General features: G+C 33.2%; 1 protein-coding gene across 1 annotated transcript in view; it reads left to right on the top strand.

Moving 5' to 3' along the window:
- The window catches only part of ort (glycine receptor ora transientless), a 118,660-nt gene that overhangs the window by 93,135 nt on the left and 13,050 nt on the right, over positions 1 to 12,475 (top strand). Inside the window, exons 7-9 of the mRNA XM_035364986.2 lie at positions 6,515 to 6,649; positions 8,982 to 9,103; positions 12,080 to 12,304. Coding sequence (XP_035220877.1) covers positions 6,515 to 6,649; positions 8,982 to 9,103; positions 12,080 to 12,304 — 482 coding nt within the window. The remainder of the gene's footprint in view (positions 1 to 6,514; positions 6,650 to 8,981; positions 9,104 to 12,079; positions 12,305 to 12,475) is intronic.

The raw sequence follows: 12,475 nt of genomic DNA, 5'->3' as shown, positions 1-12,475 counted from the left end.
AACTTTCAGAATTATTGTAATTCTTTTCTTTTACACATCCAATTATATAAGCTTAATTTCAGCACAACATTTAACATTTCATTTATTAAAAAATGTATTAACGCAGATTCAAACTCTAAGATTTATGCTTTCTCATTATAAACATAAAACCAAATCAACACATTCCTTTAAGCTTTCCAGAGAACAAATGTAGACTAAAAACAGTTATGTGAACTTGTGTAAATTAAATTACATTAATACATAAAATAAATTACTTCACTGCCTCCAAAAATACAAGGTACTTACCCGCCTGAATCTGTAGATTTGAATGGTTGAAGCTTGGAAACAAGAGATGCTGACACCACCTATAAAAATCTCAAGTTGTGAGAAACAACATAAGATTTTTATGGACGCTGATGATCCGGACTCTTATATCACTTATCACATCACACCAAACTTTTCACCGCGGTTATAACTTTCGGAAACTGATGATTTTCGGACATTGACTGTTTCACACACTTCGATATACTGGATTTTTAGAACCTGACGGTCCACTAATAACGCGGATGAATGTCTTTTTTCACTTCCCTACACGGAGATATTTTCTCATACAACAGTCGCACAAAATTAAAAAATTGCTGATGATATTTGGACAATGACTGTCCGACAACTTGAGCTGAATTTTTAGAGCCTGGCGGTCTGTAATATCTGCAAAATACTGATGATATTCGGACAATGACTGTCCCACAAACTCGAGCTGAATTCCAGAACCTGGTGGTCTCTAATATCTGTTAAATACTGATGATATTCGGACAATGACTTTCCCACATACTTGAGCTGAATTTCAGAACCTGGCGGTCTGTAATTCCTGCATGGATTTCCGTATCTTTACCGCTGCCACCATTTTTATAGCTGTAACGTTTGATCACTCGGGATGGATGAAGGAAGAAGACTAGTTATCTTTTAAATATTTATTTTAAAACGTAACAAAGATTTCTTGATTAAATAAAAGTAAAAAATTACAGCCATAATACAACACCGGCCGCTGAATTGCGGCTTTGCCGCGTGCAACTTGCTTCATCTTTCTCTCAGCATAAAATCACACACAAAAGCCTCTTTCTTTCCCTTTAACTTCTCTAGAAACAGCTCAGGGGTTTTATGATTTCCTTTTGCTGAATACTTTTGGTCATTTAGAGAACACTGGATGATAGTTCGCCCGGAAACCGCTCCAGGGGATTTCCTTAACGCATTTCCGCAGATAATTTAACTGAAAATTATTCTCTGGACAAACAGGAAGTCCTCTAATTAAAACGGATGTTTATCAGAGATGAGAAATTGTTACAGTCAGATCAGATACCACTCGGTGGTGACAATTCTAACCGATCAGTAGTTGTCAACGGAATGACTTTTCACAACGAAGGCTCTTTCCGTGTACTGTTTGAAAACAACGAGTACTTCCTTTAAACGATGTCATATGTTCACGGATTTTAGTGGCAACACGGTCTGTATTTTTTATCTGGCTTTCACAAACATACTTTCCTGGTCGCAATAATACTTCGCTAATAGTGCTTACTCTGATGGACTGGCATTAATGCTGAATGGTAGCATTGCTTCGGCTTAAAGAGCAGAGTAAAGGACAGAAACAACCGGTTCATTAGAAATCTCCTCAGCAAATCTTCTACGGGAAAATAGTTACAGATGTTGGAAGACGTTGTAGCAAAATTTCAGAGAAATATCGCTGTTTGTAGCAGATAGTGGTTACAAAATGACTTCACAACATCATCCATTTTGCTTGGCAGCACACTTCACATCATTCATTAAGCTTCCCATTTCAGAAGAATAGCCTTTCTCACATATTGTCATATTCGCAGAAAGAGCTAGCAACTCAAGATGAGCTGCATGTTTTAGAGAAAAACAGCAGAAACGCTACACTGCACGAGTAGCTGCATTCAAAGAGGCACGCATGTCCACCACAGAATCATATACCTTAGACTGAATACGCACGAAAACCTATCAGATGCAATATACCAGTGGTTCTCAAAATGTGGGTAAAGAAAACTTTTGATGAACTGTTTCTCTTATCGTATAATGACCATATTTACTTGCATATCCGACCACCAATTGCGCATTTTCCTCCTAGCGTTTACAACATGTGATAAACTTATGATTTTTATAGTAAAGTACATAGATGAATAACAAAAAGTAACTTGTACTTAAAAAGAATAATTTTAAAAGCAGTAAGTGTAAACGACTTCCTTAAAATACGGAATACAGAGATATCATAATTTGATGTATTCATATGCGCTGTTTAGTGCGTCTGTTTCTTCTTATAATTCCTGCCGTCATAAATGTTATGCACTGCGTAATTTTCCTCTCTCTGCTTTCAAGAAGTAAAATTTGTAGAAATACCCCAGTCAACATGGTATACAGTATATTTACCTGCAATTAAAAATTAATTTAGAGTTATCAATTAATTGTTAACAGCTATCTCTGTTTATTTATTACTACTTCATTATTATATTGTTTACATTTTTTGGAAGAATATCTATAAGCATATGGATCGCGAGGCTAAAATGTTTGAGAAGCACCACATTATGTTATGACGCAACCATTATCTAGTCTTTGCAATTGCAATGATTCAAACATTACTCAGGCCTTCCAAAACGGTGGATTTCTGGAATGCAGGGTTCTTAGATCAATGTCCCAGTTCACTTTTAAGAACTATACGGAATATCAGTTAATGTAACCAAGGTGGGGACATGTTACTAATAAAACGTATGGCCAGGGAATTCATGGATGAGGGTCATGCATAACGTAAGAGCACCACTGAATGTATTTGCAACAGGATCTGTAAGGGTATGTGCTTTAAGCGAAGTGGCTAATCGCACCGACGGTGCGAATAGCCAAGAGGCTTATCACACCACCTACGTTTGCGCGTGCGCCCAATCAGCCCAGGTACCAGCATATTACGCCGATTTCCGTAAGCGAGGAGGTACCAAGAGCGAAGGTTGTTAACCCTAACTCAGCAATAGGAAGGGTCGTTAATAGTTCACCAGCAAGAGAATAATTTGCAAGTAATAATTATCAATTACAAAGACAAGATCACTCTATATGCATAATAATGTTCAGGAATTGATTAGATAAAATAGGGATGTAATGATGGTTCTAATTGCAGGCGAGGACGTGTAATTACTTACAAAATCTTTAATGTATTGACAAAAATAAAATTTCAGAAATTACTTAAATTCTCTTATTTAATAAAGGGAATTTTATGCAAACTTAAACCCTAGTCTTATGGCATAGGACTGTCAGAATTTATTATTCAATAAGAAAACTTACTGAAAATATAATATTCTTATATATTCATCACTTTTTCACTATCCACACATGTTTATAGGTTCAAATGCCATATTTCAAAATCAAAGTTATTTATTAAATAAAACCTTATAAAATCTGATAAATCATTTGTGTGCGTAAATTTTTAAATCTAAATCCCTTACATTAAATTATTTCTTTCTTTTAAATTATATCCCATTATTTATTTCAATTTCATTTATTAATGTGTTTGTACTAATATTTCAAAGTTCTTTGAAATACATTTTGTGTCCTGAAAATGCCAAATATTTCTATAAAAAAATAAGCAGGCATACAAAATTGTTAATAGCCAGTATTATATGCTTAATTTTCATTTAATAGTTGATTTAATCGCTTTTAACTTATTCCATGTCTAAATTTTCTACACGGAAATCCTCTGTCTAATTTTTATTATCTTTTCTAGGACGAAAATTTTCAAAGAGGAATGAATTAATGTCTTGATTGTGCAAAACATATCTTTGAAGCTAAATTTATTCTAAGAAGTATAAAAAATGTAAACAAGGTTTTGTCCCCTCCCCCAAATCAGTCATTTAAACTATTCCAACCGTTCAGGAAAATGATAAACATTGTGAACATCAAAATCTGCCCCTTTTTATATATACTTTAATAAAAGAAAATGTGTTCCTCCTTTTAATATATATAAGAAAAGGAGCCCATTTCCGTTTCTAAACTTTTGAAAGCCGCCAACGCTTAAAAAATGATAAACTACGTATTATATAAGGTTTGAGACGCCGAGGTAGTAACACGCCTTTAAAAAAAAAAAAGATTCACTACAATACTAGGCAGTTGGCGTACGTAGAATCCGTTCTTTTCGATTGGGTTCAAATGACGGATCCGACAACTCAATGCGCATGCGTGGTTAATGTTGGTGCGATTAGCTGCTTGAGCTGTTCACACCAACATTCACCACGCATGCGCATTGAGTTGTCGGATCCGTCATTTGAACCTAATCACTTGTCGACTTTCAAAAGATTAGAAAGGAAAAGGGGTTCCTTTTATTAAAGTATATATAAGAAAGTGCAGATTTTGATGTTCACAATGTTTATCATTTTCCTGAACGGTTGGAATAGTTTAAATGACTGATTTGGGGGAGGGGACAAAACCTTGTTTACATTTTTTATACTTCTTAGAATAAATTTAGCTTCAAAGATATGTTTTGCACAATCAAGACTTTAATTCATTCCTCTTTGAAAATTTTCGTCCTAGAAAAGATAATAAAAATTAGACAGAGGATTTCTGTCAGGAAAATTTAGACATGAAATAATTTAAAGACGAATTAATCAACTATTAAATGAACAATTAATCATATAATACTGGTTATTAACAATTTTGTATTGCTGTTTATTTTTTTATAGAAATACTTCGCAATTTCAGGACACAAAATGTATTTCAAAGAACTTTGAAATATTAGTACAAATACATTAATAAATTAAATTTAAATAAATAATTTCAAACGTGCCTGATACACTACTGCATTATATTAAAAATATTTGTTTTAAATGCTTCATGCGCTGTTACTTCCAGTAGTGTATGAGGCACTTAAAACAAACATTTTTAATGATGGAAATCACTCTGATGTATAAGGTTTTGAGAAATCGTATGTTCTTAAGCAGTGGTTACTACAAGTACACTGTTGGCTATTTAAACTGCTACATCATAAAATAATGGAATTGCCAGAAGCATATTTACTTTCCAAATACATTATAAAAGAGGATTAAATGATTAAATTTAAAAGACAGAAATAATTTAATGTAAGAGGTTTAGATTTAAAATTTTGCACACATAAATAATTTATCAGAATTTATAAGGTTTTATTTCATAAATAACTTTGATTTTGAAATATGGCATTTGAACCTATAAACATGTGTGGATACTGAAAAAGTGATGAATATATAAGAATATTATAATTTTCAGTATGTTTTCTTATTGAATAATAAATTCTGGCAGTCCTATGCTATAAGACTAGGGTCTAAGTTTGCATAAAATTTCCTCTATTAAATAAAAGAATTTAAGTAATTTCTGAAATTTTCTTTTTGTCAATACATTAAAGATTGTTTAAGTAATTACACGTCCTCTCTTGCAATTAGAACCATCATTACATCCCTATTTTATCTAATCATATCCTGAACATTATCATGCAAATAGATTGACCTCGTCTTTGTAATTGATAATTATTACTTGCAAATTCTCTTGCTGGTGACCTATTAACAACCCTTTCTATTGCTTAGTTAGGGTTAACAACCTTCACTCTCGGTACCGCCGCTTACGGAAATCGGCGTAAAATGCTAGTAACTGGGCTGATTGTGCGCATGCGGGAACGTAGGTGGTGTGAATAACTTCTTGGTTATTCGCACCGTCGGTGCGATTAGCCACTGCGTTAAGTGGGTCAGTTGTTAAGTTTATAACAAATATACTGTACGGATATTTGTCTAGATTTACCTTTGTCATTTCCAGTGCAATGGCTCCAAATTGCTCTATAAAAGACAGCGCTCGACATCATAGATAACTCGGAATAGTTGAGCCAATGGAGAGCTAAAGAACGGGGCGGCGTGATTATTTCCGAGCCTCATGGCACTCTCGTTAAATAAATGGCATATACAACTTCCGGCTTGAATCTTTGTCGTATCAATTCTTATCACTGGTCCGATTAAAGGCAGATTTCTGAAATAATAGTATGCTCATATAAAATACTGTGAAATAGATGAAGCATGCCCTGATCGGGAATTCGAAATGGTAGGGTTCTTGAATTAGAATAAGGTGAATCTAATGCAATGTCAGATATGCCAAATATAAACAGAAAAAAAAAAAAAAAAGAATGCTAATCCTATATTTTGAACTAAAACTATCAAACTATTAGTAAATATCTTTTGGCCTTTATTTGATTCTTGGCTTATCATTTTAATCTATTTGGTCTTCCCCTACCTTTACTATTTAAATTTCCAGTTGAATTCGCTTTTTCTTCCAGAAAAGAGTTAGCATTAGTTAAGAAAAGTGTGATTTATCATCATAAGAATATCAAAAAAGTGTCTTTTAATTTCAGTTCATTCACGATTTAGTTTGCGAATTTTGGAGAAACAACGTATAGTATAAATTATATATGTATGTGTTTCTCCCAGTCAAATATTCCTGATTATATGTAATAATTTCACATGTATTACAGTGTCCTACACAACCGACGATCTCATATTTGGTTGGGATAATGATACTCCCTTGGCCGTAGACGACAATATCGAGCTTCCTCAACTGGATTTAGTAACAACAGAACGAGGTGATTGTACTCAAGTTTATTCCACAGGTATGAAGTAACTCTTTGTTTCACACTTTATTTATTGAGAAAAGGCCATATTGTAAAATATATTTCTACTTTATTAGTCATTCGGCGGTTAGAAGATTAAGTAAGTTATTTCTTCCGAAATACACGCGATATCTGTCAGTCGTAAGTTTGTAATGCGAGCTGTGTTCGTTTGCTATTACTGCGGTACGTAACTGGGATGCTAGGTGAAGACTCTCAGAAGGTTAATTACTATTTCAGTTCAAATTTTCTTTTGCATTAAGTAAAATTTCAAAATTGGAACACTTCTTTGCATTCATCTGGAAACATTTCACGGCAATTTTATGTAACCGTCAAAAAGATGTCTTAAGTTATTACAATTTTGAAGTTAATTTAAGAAAAAAGCGCCCATAATTATTTCTGAAGAATGCCAACTTCATAAAAAGTAAATTGGTTTTTCAAGGACACAGATTTAATAAGTAAAAAATGTTTTCCAAAGGCTTTTTAAAGACGTAAATTGTTTCTATAACGAATAACATTGATTTTCAAACGTGCCTGATACACTACTGTATTATATTAAAAATATTTGTTTTAAATGCCTCATGCGCTGTTACTTCCAGTAGTGTATGAGACACTTAAAACAAACATTTTTAATGATGGAAATCACTCTGATGTATAAGGTTTTGAGAAATCGTATGTTCTTAAGCAGTGGTTACTACAAGTACACTGTTGGCTATTTAAACTGCTACATCATAAAATAATGGAATTGCCAGAAGCATATTTACTTTCCAAATACATTATAAAAGAGGATTAAATGATTAAAATTCAGGTAATTTTGAGCCACAGAACACGTCAAAAACAGGTACTCGAGTATCCGCCTATGCAACAATAGCAGCTTTTACAAGGTTGTATATGAATCAAACAGGATTTGGATAACAGTTGCCTGTCTTGCAGTCCCCGCATTTTCGATTTTATGTCGAAGTTCTTCTGACAAGCTACTTGGTGGATGCTGTCCTGCCATACTTTCTGCAATTATTAACCAGACGCTTTCATTTGGTGAGAAATGGGGTGAAATTGCCTGGCAACGCAGGAGTAGAAATTTCTGTACATTGAAGAAACCTAGGACTGCGTGGGTGACGCAGTCTCCCATTGTCCTTTTGAGAGATAGCCTCGGAAAAAGAAAAGCAGATCCACAGGTTTTAAGCTTATTTATGTAACGACAGCTGATCAAAGTACTGCATGTAAAGTCTAGAGGTGAACGGGATGTGCAACCAGTGACACGTTATACCAACCAATCCAGTATGACGATGAAAAATGCAAGTTTTGAATATTCGTTCCATCCGGCACTTCTACACATAGATATGGCTCTTATGATTCTATAAACAAAATATGCCACGCAACTGATGCGTCCATGTGCGTAGTTGGACGTACTATTGTAGGCGCTGATTCATGCGCTATAAGGTCAAGTGAAGCCAAAGCAATGGTCTCCTTGCTGACAATATGCGGTGTTGTAGATGTCGTTGCATTATTCATGCAAGTAAATGGTGTTGCGCAATCCATCCAATTCCTTGACCTAGGATACTTGATTAGCTGAATAGTTCGTACAGCGATGCAGACGAGATATCTGTCATCTAGGACTGGGGAGGCGCTCCTTCAGTTTCTCATAGCAGTCATTGGATTCTGACCAACGTGAGCCAAAAGTGCGTAGTACGGTAATCCGCAGACTCAGTGGGCTACAATTTTCCCTTGATAGGTGTCTAACACGTGCTGATATGAGATCTTTCATCTTACACGATTTATAGCGCGAGTTCCGACGCATGCATATCCAAACAACGCTCCCTCCAGGAAGCAAATTTAAAAAAAAAAAAAAAAAAGTAAACGCGATTTCTAAGTGAAAAATCCACATTTCCGCCTGCGTTTTATGCACTACAAAGTGTCTTTGTTCTTGCATGTAATATACACATACAATGAAATGCTAATTATTTACGTGTCTCAGCGTATTCTAAATTTTATGCAAATTTCTTGAAAAAGTGTATATGCACTACTTTCAAGATGAAATAATTGTAATATCATTTTATAGTGTAATAATATAATGGCCATTAATGGTGTATATTAGTCTGAGTTCTTTTATGTATGATTTTATGAGTTCTTTTATGTATTTAAGTATGATTTCTTTTAATGCAGGACAGTTTATAAAATTTTGCTGTTTATTGTCATTTCTGAAATGATAAATCTTTCAAGTTACTTTATTCCTAAATAATAACTAGATAATTGCAATAATCTATGTAATGCGTTAATTTATTTCTCATAATCCGAATTTTTTATATATTTTCCTCTAAAACCTTTTCGCTTGCAGGTAACTTCACATGCTTACAAGTAATTTTTACTTTGAAGAGAAGACTCGGGTATTACTTATTTCATACGTACATTCCTACATGTCTCATCGTTATTATGTCTTGGGTGTCCTTCTGGATAAAGGTAAAAAAATTATTCGCTTTAGTTTCTTGCCTCCTTTTCCCCAATTTACCGATTTTCTTGTTACGACAAAATTTAAGTTCACTTAGTCAAAAGCTCTGCCAGCATCTTCAGTACTTATATCCAAATTAAAATATTTTTCTTGCTCTCCGTAACTGCTTGAATGCTTAATTTCATTTCGAAATGAAAATCATTGATTTCTTCTTTTATTGCTAAAGCGAAATTATTTTTTTTCCCTCCTTAACATTTCAGAACGTTTATTTTGTATTGAAAAAGTAGGCACACTGTATTGCTAAAAAGATTTAAAAAATGATTTACGATTAAGTCTAGTCTAATATAACAATAATAAAAAAGCAATACTTGCTGGCTGTGATTGTTTCAATATCCAGTAATGCAACAGATATTTACTTCAACCGGAACTTAAGGTTTAACGTTACTGAAGAAGCTATAATAAGCAGAAGACATCAGTAAGTTTACAGGTCTTTTTTATTTGGATTTCAACATAAGAAGTACACGAAATGATCCTCGAAAGCTTATATAGAAGAGTAAACTACTTTGCGACTGGTGATTTCGACTTCCGTCTCCAAAATACATGAATAATCAGTCTCCCGATTGGAACTCAGTCAAGTTTTACCAGCTGTAACAAGCCACTGAAAATTATTAATAATTAAATACACGCATTCCTACTTCCAAGACCTCGTTTTTTAGCTCATCATTTTCCTTAATGTGCTTTCCCTGGATTTAAATTTCAGGAAGTTTATCTGCCTCTGGTGGTTTTACAGAGGATGTTTACACATTTTTAAAACGAATTTTGGGCCGTTTAATTAGTGTTTAATATGTAAAAAGTATTTTTTAATGTATCATCTGATAGCATTTTCTGAATTATAAGTAAGCATCGTGATTTCCATGATAGGAAGGCTTTTCGTAAAATTTCCAGGGATACTGATTTTCTTCCATTTCTTTCTAGAGTCCATCAGCCGTGGTGGGTTTACGCTTAGAAAGAACTTTTTTCAAACGACCATAGGTACAATAGTCCATAGGAGAAACATCAGGGGACTTCGCAGGAATGCGTTGAAAATGTATATAAGCAATGTCTTTATCAATCTTCATTTTTTCAAGGAATGCTGTAGGACTGTTCAAGGAACAGTTTTCAAGGAATACTTTTCGAAGTATATAACTTGTTGCTTTTGCTTGATAAAGCAAGAAATCTATTTAAATGCAGATTAATTGGAATTCATTGGCCGGCGAAATGTTATGGTTTTGTATCTTCAACTTCGGCCTACCGAGCTTTCAACGATTTTGTTGAATTTTATTTTAAACATTAGAAATGATTTCTTTATACACTTTTATACTTTTGTATTTACTTTTTTCCCCCTTTGTGTATGATTTCACTGTATTATTGAAAATTCATGTCATTACTTACAATTTTGCCTTTTTTTACTTACGATTTGTAAGTCTCGTGTGATACTTTGTGGTGTACAAGGATTTCTTTTTCTTTGAAAAAAAAAAAAAAAAAAAAACTTGTTGCCTTGTGTTGATGAAGTTTCACCCTTTGAAAGTCAATAATACCTTCTCTTGATAACACGTTGAGTTGGTTTTAACATTTTCCCCCACTTATCTTATTTTTAATTTCACACTGTAAGAGAATTCTGCTACAATCATAACCCGCTTATTGAAATTTTCTTTGCACTGACGGAACCAGGTTTGTACATTTTTTCTCTTCGTTTTCGATAAAAAATATACTTTTATTTGTTGCTGTCATTTAGATAAACTCATGCTTCATCAAGGGTGTTTCCATTTATCCCTTGCTAAATATTGTAGTTTTCAAACAGGGTTCTACAGATTATGCTCTGTTGAGCCACATGCCTCGGCAAAAGCTGGTGGGCATTATGTTATTTAGTTTTTTTCAGAACTGTAAATCACGGTTTATTATTTTACTTATTGTTACTACAGACATATTTAAAGACTTATTTATTATTATTAAGACATATTTATAGACTTATTTATATTATTATAGACATATTTAAAGACTAGACTTATTTGTAATGTCCTGAATGTCTTGGTGCTTCTTTCTTTTAAGTAATGAATACATTTCTTTTTCACCTTTCTTTATATTCTAACGGAATGAGAGTTTTTAAACTTTTGATTTCATCAACTGTCCTGCATCTATGATACAAGACAGTTGATGGAATCAAAAGTTTAAAAACTCTCATTCCGTTACCTAATACCAAATATAATTCGGTAGTTTGTTCCTAGTTCATTAATTAGGTTTTTAATTGTATTCAATATTTCCAGTATCACTCAGTAACCTTTCATACATGCTTTTCATTAAAAGGTTCATTTTTAGTCAGGAATAATATCGGTTTGTCTAAAATTTGAAATTGGAAGGGAAACTTTTGGCAAAACTTAAAATATTTTGATAAGTCTGTGGGAGAGAAAATGGTTTCCTGTGCCATAATTTTACTTAGGAAAAGTGATGAAGCTTGTAGCATATGTATTTGCTTTCGGCAGCCGTAGAAGTAAAGAGCAAGGATATGAAAAAGGGCACTCAAAAATATAGATTTGATTATTGCTAAAATAAAAGTCAAGATTTTTAGTCTTATAAGAACTAAATACTTAATTTGTTATTGTATAACTTTTACATGTAGGTTAAATTTTATGAAGTTTTTTTTTTTTCATAGAACTTTTATGTGAAAAATAAATTGAAATATAATTAAAATAAATTAAGACTTCTGTTTCACCTACAAAATAAAAAGGTTATGCCTCCACACGCTTTACTTGAATCCGATTGCAGTTAATGAGTGGGGGATTATGCGCCAAGTCTCATTACACCCCAACTTTTTCTGAAATTCAGGAAGAGAGAAAATTAACAAAATTATATATTTTATATAGTAATTATATTTAATTTGTGAAAAGCAGGAAAGAAAAGTATTAGTGCATATGTCTTTATATTTTTTTGTTTTTTGTAACATTTTACAGCCTGAAGCTGTTCCAGCTAGAGTGACTTTGGGAGTGACTAGTTTGCTTACACTTTCTACTCAACATGCGAAGAGCCAGGCTTCTTTACCTCCCGTTTCTTATATAAAAGCCATCGATATTTTCATGTCAAGCTGTACAGTATTTGTCTTCTTGTCCCTCATGGAATACGCTGTTGTTAATGTAGTACTCGAAGAAGAAGAAAGCTCACAAAAGAAAACAAATAACGTAAGTAATAATAAATTTAAAATCTACAGTTCTGTAAACTTAACAAAAGTACGGAGTTATTATTGGGTCTATAAGCTTCAGAAACGAAAAGAAATAATTTAGGAAATTTATATTGCAAGAATATTCTTTCCAAATAAAACTTACTATTCAGCAAGAAATGAATTTTCTAAG

This window comes from Stegodyphus dumicola, chromosome X1 (assembly GCF_044657685.1).
Source record: "Stegodyphus dumicola isolate Sdum_Otavi_A_Nest chromosome X1, ASM4465768v1".
Classification (NCBI taxonomy): Eukaryota; Metazoa; Arthropoda; class Arachnida; order Araneae; family Eresidae; genus Stegodyphus; species Stegodyphus dumicola.
Note: the sequence above shows the minus strand (reverse complement) of the source record. Positions and strands in the feature narration are given on the sequence as shown.